The 16,604-nt window shown below is 44.7% G+C and overlaps 1 protein-coding gene across 2 annotated transcripts in view; it reads left to right on the forward strand.

Annotated features, from left to right (window-relative positions):
• AGAP1 (ArfGAP with GTPase domain, ankyrin repeat and PH domain 1) overlaps positions 1-16,604 on the forward strand; it is a 360,673-nt gene that overhangs the window by 165,087 nt on the left and 178,982 nt on the right. The window contains exons 6-7 of one of the 2 annotated variants that reach the window (XM_023740860.1): positions 4,761-4,774; positions 16,029-16,040. The exons of the other annotated variant lie outside the window; for it this stretch is intronic. Of the exons in view, the coding sequence (XP_023596628.1) occupies positions 4,761-4,774; positions 16,029-16,040 (26 nt within the window). The remainder of the gene's footprint in view (positions 1-4,760; positions 4,775-16,028; positions 16,041-16,604) is intronic. 2 annotated transcript variants of the gene reach the window in all.

A 16,604-nucleotide genomic window follows, 5' to 3' on the forward strand; every position in this document is an offset into this window, starting at 1 on the left:
CCTCCTTGAGCAGGCCTTATACTCTGCCAAAACCCAGAAGAATCACTGAAGACTCACAGGTCATGTCCCCGGCCACGACCTCTCTCTTCCACTGAGCAAACGAAACCACCTTCCCACCTGGTTTTTCCACCTGGAAGTCTGCAGAACCGCAGATTTCATCCTGAACCTGTTTCCTCCCCAGCCTTTCCCCCAGCTCATCCTCCCGGTGACTCAAAACAAACGCACAAAGAGTCACTTGTAAGCCCAGAAGCCAGTTCATAAGCTTGGTTCACTTGGCTTGACTTCTAAAAATTCTACCATATTTTTGAGCGCCTGGAGCCATGCCTGGCACAGTGGTGGTGCTTGTTGAATCTGAGTTGATGTCACTCACGAGTTAAGTAACACACATGTGATGTGTGGTCAATGGCGCAGCCCCAAAGGGAAATGGGCCATGTGGTCCAACGGATGGTGTGGTATGATATGATTTTACGTGATATGATTCTTTGAAATTTTGTGATCCCTTTTTTTTTCCCCAAACAAAACGCTGTGCACAGTGCTCTCGGAACGGGTGCACCTCATGCAGAAAAAAATACGTTGACACAATGTGTACAGATTCTGGCAAAAAAAATTCACAGCTGAACATCGGGAGCATGTTGTGGACATTTTCAGAATAGTAGTAGGAAGAGTTTACAACTGAGTTCCTACCTTAGATTATCTCAGTCCCACTTCATAATCATAAGTATAATCAGTGCTAAATTTGGTAGAGATTATGTAAATTAGTAGGAAGAAAGGCCTGGTGACCTGCTTCCAAAAATCAGCCAGTGAAAACCCTCTTTGTCAGTCTGTCTTGTTGAGGGTCTTCCTCTTTTTCGCTGACCCTCTACCTTACCAAGCATGATGTCCTTCTCCAGGGACTGGTCCCTCCTTATAACATGTTTAGAGTACGTGAGATGAAGTCTTGCCATCCTCACTTCCAAGGAGCATTCTGACTGTACTTCTTCCAAGACAGACTTGTTCATTCTTCTGGCAGTCCATGGTCTATTCAATATTCTTCGCCAACACCATAATTCAAAGGCATCAGTTCTTCTTCAGTCTTCCTTATTCATTGTCCAGCTTTCACATGCATATGAGGCGATTGAAAATACCATGGTTTGGGTCAGGTGCACCTTAATCCTCAAAGTGACATCTTCACTTTTTAACACTTTGAAGAGGTCTTTTTGAAACTCTAATAGCAATTTATCTGTTTATTCATTCCTTCATCCATTTGACAACTCGGTAATAAGCACTTAGCAAGTGCAGTGGTGCGGTGCTCCGTGTTGTGTTTGGAAATGGCCCCAGAGAAGATAAGCACGTAAGTTGGACCCTTAATGCTGGTCAGAACTCAGCGGGCTAGCATGCGGGTACCCGAGCAAAGGGAAGAGTGTGTACAAAGTCTGCTGAGCTCTGGGGGAGGTTTATAAGGCATTGAGAATGGGGAACAGCTGGAGGTGAGGCAGGCAGGAAGGGTGGTTAAAGCCAGGCTGTGAAAGATAAGGAAAACGGTCCTAAAAATGTTTGGACTTGAGACTTGGGGCAGTAGTGACCCTGAGGGTTTTAGGGAGCAGAGCGAGGTGATGTTAAAGACTAACTCCAGCCCTCATGGGTTATTCGATGTACAGACAGAAGAGGCGGAGCTGGATGAGGGGAGGGGAGTGGTAGCCAGCCAGGCAACCAGATAGCCCTCCCTCTAGGACATCTGGAAGCCACAGTAGAATTGTCCTTGAAGCATGCCTTGAGTTCCTTCAGCTGACAATTGGGTGTCTGCTGCATTTCTTCTGCCTACAGTCCAGTAGGTGAGATGAGCTAACCAACAGCTCAGTTCAAAATAGAGCATGGTCAGTACAGAAGGACGGCAGGGGAAAGTCTGGTAAGAACTCAGTTACTTTTACCCACAGAAGGCTTTTGAAAGAGTGTGTTCTTGAGCTAAGACGTCTTGAACACTGGCTGGACCCATGGAGATGGGACAGGGTAGAGACCCCTGGGAGGGGTGAGAAGCCGGCAGGGTGTGTGGCCTGTGGGCCCGGGGTAGGGGGCAAGAGGCCAGAGGGGATGGCCAGCAGGAAAGGCCTTCAGTGGCCCTTACTCATCCACTCACTTTGCCCAGTTTTAATAAAGTCATTGTTCACTGAGTTCTATGTTAGTGTGCAAGCAAAGTACATTTTTAAGACTTTCTAGTATACAGAGGAAACCCTGGTGGCGTAGTGGTTTAGAGCTACAGCTGCTAACCAAATGGTCGGCAGTTCAAATCCACCAGGCACCCCTTGGAAACCGCATAGGGCCATTCTACTCTGTCCTGTAGGGTAACTATGAGTCGGAATCAACTCCACTAGCAATGGAGTCTTTTTTCTTTAGTATACAGAAGTCTAAAATGTTGCAGAATTATTTCATATTTTATTATTTCCTAGTCCCCCACATTTCCAGTTGCAAATTTTCTATTTTAGGGTTTTTTGTTTTTTTTAATAACATCATTTACTTCCTCTGCATCAAATTACAAGCAGGGAGTATAGTAGAAGGTTTGTCAGTTGTATATGCTGTTTCTCCAGCTGGAAAGCAAACACTAACTGATCTTTTGCAGTTGCAATATGAGAATCCTTGGTATTCTAATACTGTGCATTTTTTAAGCAGTAAAGGCCTTTATCTCATGGCTCTGTCCCACTCTTGTGCCAGGAAGATGCTCGCTTTGCGTTTCTTTGGCTTGCTCAGGTCCTCATTCCGGGAATCAGGTAGTTTAACAACAATCCTTCGTACTGTTTTCCTAGTAACTTTGTTGACTACCAGAATAAAAAAGTGGCCAGATCTTCTCCAATCCTTCCACTACTTTCTGTTAGAGAATTTTAAAAATACAAGCAAAAAGGGACGGTCCTAAAGGGGCTTTAAAAAGTGAGGCGCTGAGAAGAAAGGAAGGAGTGGAGATGAAGCTTGGAGAAGAGTGATTCATAGAGGCAAGTGCTCGGTAAGATGGTTAGAGGGAGCAGGGGAGAGAGACAATGGGGATGGATGAGTAAGATCCATTCCCTGGGGCCGCTGTAACAAAGTACCGCAGAATTGGTGACTTAAAACTCCATCAGTCTATTGTCTCACAGTTTTGGAGGCCAGAAGTCTGAATTCAGGATGTGCCTGGGACCATACTCTCCCTGAAGGATCTAGGGGAGACTCCTTCCTTGTCTTTCCTGGCTTCTGGGAGCCCAGGCGGTCCTTGGCTGCCAGCTGCAGCATCACTGTCTTCACAAGACCGTCTTCCCTCTGTCTGTCTTCGTGTCTCTCCTTCACTCGGAGGGAGGGATTCAGGCCCCATTCAACTCCAGTATGACCTCATGTTTGGTTAACTGATACCATCTTCCAAGATTCTATTTCCAAACAAGGTCACCTTCACAAGTACTGGGGGTTAGACTTCAGAATATCTTTAGCAGGGGACACAATGCAATCCATAACAGAGAGAAACATACATACCTGCATGCACATAGACAGACAGCGAGCTGTGTAACGGTCCATCAGGGGCCTCCTCAAAGCCTTGGCGCATCTTCTCCTTTAGGGTCTGTATATTTCTTTGGTTTCGCGTTCTTCAGCTTCTCTGAATATGTCTTTTATTACATCTTTGCTTTATTATCTGACAGATAAGATTATTAACAGAGAGCGATATTAATATTAATTACACAATGATACTAAAAATTTTATATCACGAGGAAACAGATGGTTATTTTAAATGGCTTAAAATTTTACCCTTTTATATGAAGAAACATGTTAAACATATTTAGTTATAAATGCTATTTTAATTGCGACATTATTTCTGCAGTGGGATTTTTAAACTCCTATTACATTTGAAGGGAAATGGTTCTGTGTGTATTTGAGTCTCTCAAATTGTGTACTCATTTACAGGAAAACAGTTACAATTACGTTTGAAATATAGTATTTGGAGGCTTAGTATTATCAGTAAATACACCATGTAATCCCCACAACTTCTCTCTTCATCTGGTTATAGTTTAAGCATTCAGCTCTGATAACGGAGACTGACTTCCTGCAGGATGTAGTCAAGTCAGCAACCTTGTTGGGCACTGAATTTTTCTTAGTGTTTATGAACAAATAGCCGCTCACTGAACTCTAAAATTATAACTCTTTAGAAATAGTTGTAATTAGAAAGCAGAATTACTTTATTTACTTCAGAATTTTAAGCTTATTGCTGGTGTTGTGTGCCATCGAGTCGATTCCGATTCATAGCGACCCTGTGGGACGAGGTAGAACTGCCCCATAGGGTTTCTGAGGAGCAGCTGGTGGAGTCCAATGGCCAACCTTTTGGTTAGCAACCTGAGCTCTTAACCGCTTCGCCACTAGGGCTCCAAAATTTTAAGCTTAGTTTCCCCAGATCAGAAATTCAGCTTTAAACCGGCTGTGCGCCCTTGTTCATCGCGTGTCACAGCTTCGCACGAATGCAAACGTCAGCTCGGCGTCTCCTCTCCCCTAAACAACACCGCGGAAGCAGTGGGCCTGACTGTTGCTGTTTGTCCTCAGAATGTCTGGAAGAACCTGAGTCCAGAGTGCCACTTGAGCTGTCCCTGTGCGTGGAGGCCTTTATGGTGGTGGGGGGCGCGTATTGAAGTCGGGACACGTGGGCCCCCATCAATCACATTGCCGTGGCAGCAGCAGCAAGACAGGCAGGTCCAGCCCCCAACGAGATTTGTATGGCTTCATCCCACTCAGGCCGCACATTGCTGAAAATTGTCATCACACTACACCATCGCAGGCAGCCAGGGTTTGGGCCGTCACCGGAGCCAGCCCCTGGCTGTTATACACGTCCTGCTTCAAGGGTGCTGGTAGTATTGTCAACCGAAGTGTTAGCGTGCAGTTCACGATAAAGCAAGTCCCGGGACAGTTCGTTTTTTTGGTTTGTTTGTTTTTTAAAATAATTATTTGTCCTTTCAAATTCGTTTTTTTCTAAGTAATTATTTGTCCTTTTCAAATCATTGTCCTTTGTTTTCCTTGAATTTGTGTTAATTTACATTAGCATGCTATACTTTTCATTTTTAAGATTCTTTCTTTTCTGGAAGTATGGATTATAAATGTACCATTTTGGAATTCCTAGCTGTAAGAGGGGAGACCTGGTGGCACAATGGATAAGGGCTCGGCTGCTAACCAAAAGGTTGGCAGTTCGAATCCACCAGCCACTCTTTGGAAACCCTGTGGGACAATTCTCCTCTGTCCTGTAGGGTCACTATGAGTCAGAATCAAGTCTACAGCAACGGGTTTGTTTGGTTTTTAGTTTGTTTACCTGTAAGAGGGTGACATTATGTGGCTAGAACATTGTGACACTGACATCAGTTACGCGTATTTCAATTGTCTTGATAAGTTTGCCTTCTTCCCTCTACCAGTTGTGTTAACTACCATTTTCCTTTGCCTACGTTCACGAGTATGACTGTGGGTTTTCCCTTAACTAGAGAAGATTACATTTGACAGAGAAATTAAAATGTAGAGAAATTTTTAACTTAAAACCAGTAATAATAACTCCCACACTCAGCTGTTAGTTTTGAGGGTGTATGCATTTCCAGGTCATGTGTGTATGCTTGTTTCTTTTTAAAAATTGGATTAGATCATAACAGGCTTTTTTCACTTACACGTAGTCCATTAAAATTTCTCAAGTTGTTGAGTATTATTCCCATAGAGCTTGATTGTTGTTGTGTGCCATCGAGTTGATTCCAACTCATAGCAACCCTATTTGAACTGCCCCATAGGATTTTCTAGGCTGTAGTCTTAGATCTTTCCTCCCGAGGAGCTGTTGGGTGGGTTCCAACCAAAGGACTTTTCGGCTAGCGGCCGAACATTTAACCATTGCACCACACAGGCTCCTAATCCCTTAGTGAATGTTATTTAAAAGAAAGTAAGTACAAATAGGTTAAATTTCCACTCTTTCTAAAAAACAGTTCAGAAATTGGAAGCAACGTATCTGCCCAGCAGTAGGGGATTGGTTAAATTAAGTTATGCAACAGATACCATGTAGCCATTACAGTGTTGCTTTTGCTGTAACAACTTGGAGGAATGTTCATGGTAAGCACTGGGAATCATTGTCCTATGAAAGGGCATCAGCAGCACCACCCGTGACCCACCCTCTGCTTGGCCAGTCCTGCTCCCTCCCACCCAGAGCCTTTGTACGTGCCAGTATGCATGCCACCCCACCGCCCTCGCGTCCACTCCCATAGCAGGCAGGGAGCCTTTTCTGGCCCCAATTTTATTTTTTATTGTACTTTAAGTGAAAGTTTACATTTCAAGTTAGTCTCTCATACAAAAATTTATACACACATTGTTATGTGACCCTTGTTGCTCTCCGTATAGTATGATGTCACATTCCTCCTTTCCACCCCAGATTTCCTGTGTCCATTCAACCAGCTCCTGTCTCTTTTTGCCTTCTCATCTGGCCTCCAGACAGGAGCTGCCCATTTAGTCTCATGTATCTACTTGAGCTAAGAAGCACACTCTTCACAAGTATTATTTTATGTTCTGTAGTCCAGTCTAATCTTTGTCTGAAGAGTTGGCTTTGGGAATGGTTTTAGTTCTGGGCTAACAGAGTGTCCGGGGGCCATGTTTTCCAGGGTCCCTCCAGTCTGTCAGACCATTAAGTCTGGTCTTTGTACTAGAATTTCAGTTCTTCACCCCACTTTTCTCCTGCTCCATCAGAGAATCTGTTTTGTTCCCTGTCAGGGTGGGCATTGGTGGTAGCCGGGCACCATCTAGTTCTTCTGGTCTCAGACTGATGGCGTCTCTGGTTTATGTGGCCCTTTCTGTCTCTTGGGCTAATATTTTCCTTATGTCTTTGTTGTTATTCATTCTCCTTTGCTCTAGATGAGTTGGGACCAGTTGATGCATCTTAGATGGCCACTTGCTATCTTTTAAGACCCCAGATGCCGCTCACCAAAATGGGATGCAGAACATTTTCTTAATAAACCTTGTTATGCCAGTTGACCTAGATGTCCTCCGAAACCATGGTCCTCAGAGCCCCGCCCCTGCTACTCTGTCCCTCGAAGTGTTTGGTTGCATTCAGGAAACTTCTTAGCTTTTGGTGTAGTCCAGTGGTGCTGACTTCCCCTGTATTGTGTGTCGTCTTTCCCTTCACCTAAGATAATTCTTATCTAGTCAATACCCCTTTCCGTCCCTTCCCACCCTCATAACCATCAAAGAATGTTTTCTTCTGTGTTTAAACCTTTTCTTGAGTTCTTATAATAGTGGTCTCATACAATATTTGTCCTTTTGCAACTAATTTCACTCATCATAATGCCTTCCAGATTCATCCATGTTATGAGATGTTTCCCAGATTCATCACTGTTCTTTATCGTTGCATAGTATTCCACTGTGTGAATGTACCATAATTTGTTTATCTGTTGTCTGTTGATTGGCACCTAGTTGGTTTCCATCTTTTTGCTATTGTGAGCATTGCTGCAATGAACATGGGTGTGCATATATCTATTCGCGTGACAGCTCTTATTTCTCTAGGATATATTCTAAGGAGTGAGATTGCTGGATCGTATGGTACTTCTATTTCTAGCTTTTTAAGGAAGCACCAAATCGATTTCCAAAGTGATCGTACCATTTTACATTCCCACCAACAGTATGTAAGTGTTTAGTCTCTCCACAACCTCTACAACGTTTCTTATTTTTGTGTTTTTTGGATTAATGCTAGCCTTGTTGGGGTAAGATGGTATCTCACTGTAGTTTTGATTTGCATTTCTCTAGTGGCTAATGATTGTGAGCGTTTCCTCACGTATCTGGTAGCTGTCTGGCCCCAGTTTAAAATCGCCCACATCCCTCTTCCTTGCTTGACTTTCTCCATGGCACTTGTCACCTTCTAACATCCTTTATAACTTAATTCTTTTATCGTCAGTCATTTCCCCCTCTCGAATTTAAGCTTCTTAAGGGTGAGGACCCATCTTGCTCACTGCTCGGTCCCTGAGGCCCAGACCAGTGTCTGCATTGGTATTTATTCAGTATGTGCTGAGTGAACACCCCCTCACACTATATAATGGTACGGACGGCTGAATATTGCTGAGAGCTTATCACTGAGCCCCGGTGGTGCAGTGGTTAAAGTGTTCAGCTGCTAACCAAAAGGTCAGTGATTCGAACCCACCCGCTGCACCGAGGGAGAGAGATGTGGCCGTCTGCTTCCATAAAGATTACAGCCTAGGAAACCCTACAGGGCAGTTATGCTCTGTCCAGTAGGGTCACGATGAGTCGGAATCGACTCGACAGCAGCGGTTTGGTTTTTGGTATTAGTAAGCCCTGGATTAAACATTTTATATCCGTTACCCATTACATCACAGTACAGCTCCGTGAGGTGATTCTGTTATCCTCATTTTTAAGAGAAACAACTGAAGCTTAGAGACTGTAAATAACTTGCCCAGGGTCACGAAGCTTATTGATAAGCGTCAGGTCTCTGGTTCACTGGATTGGACTGGGCTGCCTTTGAGCCCAGGGTGGATGGGTGGGTGTGTGTGTGTGTGTGTGTGTGTGTGTGTGGTCACGTGAATCAAAAGGACAGGGGAATCATGGGAGATTTTAATTCCCCTCCCCTTGTTCTGTTTGCAGCTTTCGTCAATAAATATGATACTCATTTAAAAATGTTTCCAGTAAGTAGAACGTTATTTTCAAACACGAATTACACGAATTCCAGAGTCAGAAGGAGCACTAAATAGGAAGTGAACAGGGAGGGTTTCCGCTTGTGCAGTGGCAGTGAAGATGTTCTGCTTGGAATTCCATCAGGAAGGAGAGAGCAGTGAGCCTGTCTTTGCGATGGAGCCAGGTGGTCCTTGAGGGCAGAGCAGAGCCAGGCAGAGGTGACGTTTATAGCTTTGGGGGACAGTAGGGGAGCAGTGCTAGACCAGAATCAGGACTCCTGGGTCCCTGCCCCCATCCTGCCTCTTGCTGGCCATCCCCCTTAGCTGCGTGGCTGGAACTCCATGAAGGGCTGGCTGAGGCTGCCGGCGCGAGCCTGTAACGGGATGTGTTACCTCAGTTCGTCCTCACAGCCCGCCCAGCAGCCATTGCTCTGCAGTCTTAAGACGAGAAACCGAGGTCCAGATGATAAAGAAAACGTGCTGTTAAGCCGCTGAGGGGTTTCAACCCTGTGTGCCTGGGCGTCAGTACAGAAGTTTGCCAAAAGATGACTATATTCTGAAACTAGTAAATAGCGTGTAAGCACCAGTTCTACTGACATTTTATGAAACTAAATCCTCTCCAAGGAATGAGAAAGGAGATTGGAAAGGATAGGGATAAGAACTTTGTTACATAAAACGCAATGAAAAAAACTAGAGACGCGGTAAGACCCAATTCAATCCAGAGCAGCTGGGTAGAATTAGCACGAAGTTCTGCAGAGCCTGCCCCAGCGACCGCAAAGCAGACGTCATTCCAGTATTAAATGCGGCCATTTACAAACATGGAGCCCTGTTGGCGCAGTGGTTAAGTGTGCGGCTGCTAATCAGAAGGTCGACAGTTCGAATCCACCAGCCACTCCTTGGAAACTCTATGGGGCATTTCTACTCTGTCCTGTAGGGTTGCTGTGAGTCATAATCGACTGATGACAATGGTTTTGTTTTTTTACAAACATGAGTGAATCATAACCTAGCACTCAATTGGATGAAGCAAATTATAATTTTTAATACCAGTGAATATTCTAGAAAGAAGGCTCTAGATCTGTTGTTGCTCCAGTCCCTCCTCCCTTGCTCCCACCAAGCATGGGTTAAACAACTCGATTTGCTGTTGAGAAGTAGCAGATGTGCGGTCAGATACGGGCAAGGCCCTACATCTATGCAGTTCTTTTTCCTGGAAGCACATATGAAAGGTGAATTTGGGAAAATGGTAACTGTAGCATTTCAAATAATTTGGTGGCAGGGCCGTGCTCTTCCAAAGGAGCTAAAAAATAATTATGAAATTCCTATTATGCTGCATCCCAGTCTGTTCTTCTGCACTGTGTCTCCACATCCTCATTTTGTTCTTTTCCTTCACAATTGAACAGATCCGCTCAAATCCCATGAGCATCCGAGGCTCTGCATACATGCCACTGTGAGCCTGCCTGGTGAATTCCATTTGGGGGCCCATTCTGTGTCTTGAGCTTATGATCACCGTGCTCTATCACTCCTGTCAGCATTTTCTCTTTTCCATTGTCCACACATCCTCATAAACTAAGCACAATATAATTAGTTGCTCTAGCTGTGTAAATACCCTGGCAGAAATGAGTGAGGTCCAACCAGGCTCTGCTTCCAAGAGTGAACGATAGTCCCCTTGTTCCTTAGACATCCGCAGGACTGGAGTTCACAATCTTGGTACACGCAGAACAGAAAAGAGAGCATCACCCTTGCCTATGAAAAAAATGTCTGAGGTCTCGAATTAGAAAACGCACGTGGATTTCATGAAAGACAATGTACTGATTTTTTCCTTCTCTCTGGCCAGAGCCAGGGAATCGGGGAGGATACTAACAGCCATGAAGCCATTGCCCAAAGCCCTGGCTGTTGAGGAATGGAGAGAAAGCTGGAAAAGCTCACTGGTACCTTTGCACATTGCTCATGCTCTGGTGGCTTGTGTGTGGTTGTGATGCTGGAAGTTGTGTCCCCAGTATTTCAAATACCAGCAGGGTCACCCGTGGTGGACAGGTTTCAGCAAAGCTTCCAGACTAAGAGAGACTAGGAAGAAAGTCCTCACAATCTACTTCCAAAAAATTAGCCAGTGAAAACTTTATGGATCACAACAGAATATTGTCTGATATGGTGCTGGAAGATGAGCCCCTGGGTTGGAAGGCACTCAGAATACACAGTGGCTGCCCCGGTGAATTTGAGCATAGCAGCGATCGTGAAGATGGCGCGGGACTGGCCACCGTTTTATTCTGTTGGACACGGGTTGCCGTGAGTTGCAGCCAATTCCACAGTGACAATTGTGTTGTTAGGTGCCGTCAAGTCGATTTAGACTCACAGTGACCCCATGTGAGACAGTAGAACTGCCCCCATAGGGTTTTCTAGGCTGTAATTTGTATGGAAGCAGATCACAGGGTCTTTCTTCCGCGGAGCCACTGGGTAGGTTCAAACAGCCAACGTTTTTTTTAGCAGCAGAGCACTTAACTGTTGAGCTACCAGGACTACCAGCAATATCTGCTCTGGAGTTTAAGACTGTGGGAATTGGGCTGAATGTGAACATCCGACCTGAGTAGTAGCCCCAGGGGTCTGGATAAATCTGGAACAAGATACTGCCCCCATCTCCTGCCCCAAGTACCTGGGAAAGCTCTCCCTCCTGGGGCTGTGACGCAGACATTCTTCCACCTGCAAGAAGGGTCTCCAGCTGGCAAGTCCTAGGATCCCCAAGATGAGCAGGAGACAGCGTCCCGTCATGGCCATGCTGCAATGTGGGACGTCACAGCGTGTGTGGGCAGGAGCAAATGACGGGAGCATGGATTCCAGAGAAAATTATGGTAGATGGAAGCCTTCTGCAGGAGCAAGGGAAGGAGAGGCAGACTAATGTATTCACGGGGAATGGCAGTGGTGCTGCCTGAGGCAGGGGGAGGGCCCCATCCTCCTGGGGGAGGCTGCTTGGTAGTCGCTTCTTTTAACCTCACCCCAGGGGATAAAGGATCACAGCAGGGGAGAAGGATGGGTATGCGCTGTTCTCTGATGAATGGCATGCTGCAGATTCCTCTCTTCCTGCTGGGGCCGCTGCACCCATCCCTGACCCCAGCCACAGCCACAGGGGGCCAGGGCTTTTGCTTAAGAAAAAAGAGAAAAATGTCAGTTATTGTGTTTGGGAACACAATCTTATCTTTCACTTTATTTTAAAGCAATTTTCCCCAAAGATCAACCATGGTATCTGATTGAACTATAGTGACAAAATTTTAGATGTGATAAAGAAAATGCTTTAGACTCAAGGCAGATTCTAATGTGGAGTCGCCAAATGCTTTTAATTTTTTATTTTATTATTGTTATTATTTTGGCTAGAAGAAAGCCCAGATTCCAAGAAGTGGAAGTTACCTGGTAAAACTGATGATGCAAATGAAGTCAGCTCTTTTTTTTTAAAAGGAATTTTCTAGAATTAATACGGAATTATTCATTGCTACCTGTCAGAAGTAGATTGAATCCTAGTTTGTAAGCACTTTCGTTTATGCTAGAGTTTATGCTCTGAGTGATTTCTCATTTTTGTGGAAAAAAGACAAAGCGAGAGACCCATTTGACCAGTCTCACTCACACTTGAGATGGGCTGTACTCCCGTAAGCCGACACTTGGAAATGAAGTGATCTGGGATCTGCAGCTTTGGGTGAAGACGTTATTCTTGGTTACAGGTGAGGATAGTTGTTCCAGGTACAGTGGTTGGCAGGTTTGGGGGCAGGTCAAGATCATCTCGTTTCAGATTTTTCAGCATTTCCCACTTCCGGACACATTTCATGACAATGCCGTATGGCACCTTGGGGCTCAGAGGCATAGAGTACAGAAGTTTAGAACAGGCTTTTCCATGTCTATTAAATCGCTCACTTGCCCGAAGCTTAATAGTCATAAGTATTAGATTTCCTCTAAATGTTGCTCTTTTCATCATTTTTTGGAAATGATTGTACAGTGAGATTAACATTGGGGTGACCATATATTAATAATTAAGCTGTAACAGCCATAAACTGGGATTGCCCCAAGCAAAGCAGGATGAACGTCACCGTGGGTAAGGTGGGTCATCTAAGTTCCCGTTAGATGCGGCCTGTCTTAGTTATCTAGTGCTGCTGTAACAGAACTACCACGAGTGAATGGCTTTAACAAACAGAAGTTTCTTCTCTCACAGTCTAGTAGGCTAGAAGTCTGAATTCAGGGCGCCAGCTTCAAGGGAAGGCTTTCTCTCTCTTTCAGCTCTGGAGGAAGGTCCTTATCATCAATCTTCCCCTGGTCTAGGAGCTTCTCAGTGCAGGAACCCTGGGTCCAAAGGACACTACTTTCTTGGTGGTTTAAAGTCCCTCTGTCTCCGCTTGCTTCTTTTATATCTCAAAAGATATTGACTCAAAATACCACCTAATCTTGTAGATTAAGTCCTGCTTCATTCACATAACTGCCTCCAGTCCCGCCTCATTAACATCATAGAGGTAGGATTTACAACACGTAGGAAAATCACACCAGATGACAAAATGGTGGACAATCGCACAATACTGGAATCATGGCCTAGCCAAGTTGACACGTACTTTTTGGGGGCACAGTTCAGTCCATAACACAGCCATTGGCTGTCATGGGTCCCGTCCAAGGAATCACTGGTCTTATGCCAGTACAAAAGAAATCATTCCTTCACAATCCTAGATGATCTGAGTCTTGGGCTTCAGAAGCATCACACCATGCTAGCCTCCCAGAGTCCTTCACGGTCTAGGCAGTTTTATATCGTCAAGACCAAGAGCTTGACAAATGCGAGAGGCTGTCAGACTCTTTTGAAAGTATGAGCAATCTTAACTACTGATTTTTGGTGGAAACAAAATGGAGACTATGACCTAATCATTTGCCATCTGGAACACCCTGTACTTTTCAAGACTGGGTTAAGGTTTGGGAGCCTTCTATCACCCTAAACAAAACCAACTGGTTGCCATTGAGTTGATTCCAACTCATGGCAACCCCGTGTGTGTCAGAGTAGAACCGTGCTCCACAGGTTTTCAGTGGCTGAGTTTTCAAAAGTAGATAGCCCGGCTTTTCTTCCCAGGTGTCTCTGGATGGATGTGAACCTCCAACCTTTTAGTTGGCAGCTGAGTGTGTTAATAGTTTATACCACCCAGGGACTCTGTCACCCTGCCTGCTACATATTTGTGACTTGGTAAATTATTTTGAATAGTGTTTTAATAGTGGAATCAAAAGTGAAAGGTCATTAGCTTCATATTCTTATTAATATGAAAGACCAAATTGTTCCAAAATTCAATGCACATATAACCTCAATGTTGCAGCGTCTTTATTCCTACAAGCAGTGCTGGGGCAGTGCTCACCTGCCGCTAGTTCAGAGACGTGAATCGGTTGATAATATCTAGCTTTCAGGGAGATGAAGTTAGAGGTTAACTTCGGCTTTGGAATCTTCATAAAATACAGACCGCAGTCATTAGTCATTAGCAGCATGTTAGCAAAATTCTAAAACAGCGGGAGAGAGAAATGCTCTCTTGGCACTCGCTGTTAAAGAAGTCATCTCATACTTTTCTAATTTCATAGAAGAAATCCTCGAATTTAAATGTGGGGGCTTTTTTTATATATATATTTTTTTTACCAAAAGTGTTTTTTTTTTTTGTTTTTTTTTTCTTTTTTACCAAAAGTGTTCTACAGGTGGTAACAGGTAACCCAAGGCGACTCAGGATGCAGGTTTAGGTAAAGAGACTTTGAGTACCTCTGTGTCTACACACCCATCAGTAGCAATCTAGAATTATGATTGGATTAGTCTGTTAGCATGCTTTTGAGCTGTTCATTTTTTTTTTTTTAAGCTGTAAGATCTTTCTGTTTTGTTCACTGCAGTTTACCCAGCGTCTGCAACAGTGCCTCACAAAAAGTAGGCACGAGGTAATTGCTTGTGGAGTCAGTTAATCTCTGATGTTCACATGTACACTCCTTGGATGTGTTTCTTAGAAGGATGAGCTTGGTCATTCTGGAGGGCTGAGAGGGCGCTGGTTGCCCTCTTTCTCCTGCAACTCCAGAGCTTTCTGCTTGAGGTCACTGTGGATAAATTACAAATGGAACCTAACCCTTCAAAGCTGCCCTGTGGGTGAAGTGGCTCCAGGAGCAAGGGGGTCCTGCTCAGTAACCGGGAGCCCGTTGACTAGGGTGATTGTTAGGGCCCAGGTGTGGCGGAACGGAATGGCGTTTCCTGTGACTTGAGGGGTCTCTCTTTCAAGTGGCGGGTCCTTCTGTTTGAGGCACTTGATACCTTGATGTTATCACCCCTCTCAGTGACCATCAATAAAGGCCAGGGAAGCTCAAGGGCCCCATTTTGTGTCCAAACCTCTTGTCCCACGGTGTAGGGGGGAGTAGTGCAATTTCACAGAACAGGAACTTTTTCAAGGATGGTTTTTGAGTATTTACAGGACAGTATTTCTATGAGGCAGATGAGAAAGTGGGGAGGATTTTGCAAATTAGCATTTGATTTCATCCCCAAAATTCCCTGATGTATTCCACTGTTAACTTCAAACATAACAAACGCAGCATGTGATGCCCCAGGGGAATATCGATGTTTTTTAAAAAGAAGATATAATTTATCATCATGATATGTTAATCATTTAGTCTCCACAATGGTCAAAACCGTAAGGACATTTAATACACATTTTTCAGCTGGTGTTAAGACATTGAGATAATAGTTTAAACCCCCAGGTTTTAAGTGTTACTGGATTTCTTCCCCCTCCAGCTTTAAAAGACATAAGCGCGTGTTCCTTGTGCTGCAAAAGTCTTGGCACAGTGGCTGTTTTGTGGTTGTTTTTTTGTTTGTTTTGTTTTTTGATGGACTTTTTTTACTGAGCACCTCTTCTGTGCTTGGTGCTCACTGGGTACTGGGACCCAGGAAGAAATAAAAAATCGGAGGGAAACACCAAGAGTTGGAGCAGAGCACACACAAAAATGTTCTGCTAGAAAAAGGGGAAGATGCAAGGGGGGCCAGAGAGGGTCTCCCTGGTGATCAGGCCCGCACGCAGGAATTGGTCAGCTGTCTAAACTGTGCCATATTTAACAGTAGATTCTCCAAGATTCTCTCCAATAGTTATGAAAACTTTTCCCCTTAAGTTTATGATCCTCTTTTGGCGTTAGGAGTGTATGTTTTCTGTCACAGTTGTGGGTTGAAAGAACTTATTTTTAACTATGTTGGATGAGTAGTGGTTGAAAAAACAAATCAGTCACCCTCTGCAATTGTGTTTGCCACGTTTTCAGGATAAAGGGAAGGTAACAGCGTACAAGTGGCCTTCCACCCACCCCCCAGCCTACATGTTTCTCTTTGTTCTCTGTGCTTTCTTTTTATCCACAGCACTTACTAGCCTCTCTCATAATATATGTTTATTGATTATGTCCCCTCACTAGATTGGAAGTTCTGTAGGAGAGAAATTTTGTTCTATATACTTTTATATTTGCAACAAGGGGACCGTGTGGCACAATGGTTAAGCGCTTGGCTGCTAACCGAAAGGTCAGTGGTTTGAACACACCAGCCACTCTGCAGGAGAGAGATGTGGCAGTCTGCATCCATAAAGATAACAGCCTTGGAAACCCTATGGGAGAGCTCTGCTCTGTCCTGTAAGGGTCGCTGTGAGTGAGAATCGACTCGACAGCAACGGGTTTGGTTTTGGGGGTTGTATTTGCAACACCTGGAAGAGAACCTGGTGAGCGAGTGAGTCCGTTGGTCCATCCATCCATCAGCCCATCTAGCTCCACACTGAGCACAAGGTAGAAGGACGGTATGGCTCTGTGTCCCCTTGGATTGGTGTTGGGGATGAGAGAGGGAGGCGTTAAGACTGTTCCTGGGTCATTGACTCGCGCAGCTGGCAGGACGGAATTGCCATTAACCAAGAAGGAGAAGACAGCAGGCTTGGAGTGAGGCGGGTTGAGAGCAGGTGTTCAGGAGTGGTGTTTTGCCCATTTCACAGATGAGGAAATTGAGGT

The sequence above is a fragment of the Trichechus manatus genome, unplaced genomic scaffold (genome assembly GCF_000243295.1).
Source record: "Trichechus manatus latirostris isolate Lorelei unplaced genomic scaffold, TriManLat1.0 scaffold00165, whole genome shotgun sequence".
NCBI lineage: Eukaryota > Metazoa > Chordata > Mammalia > Sirenia > Trichechidae > Trichechus > Trichechus manatus.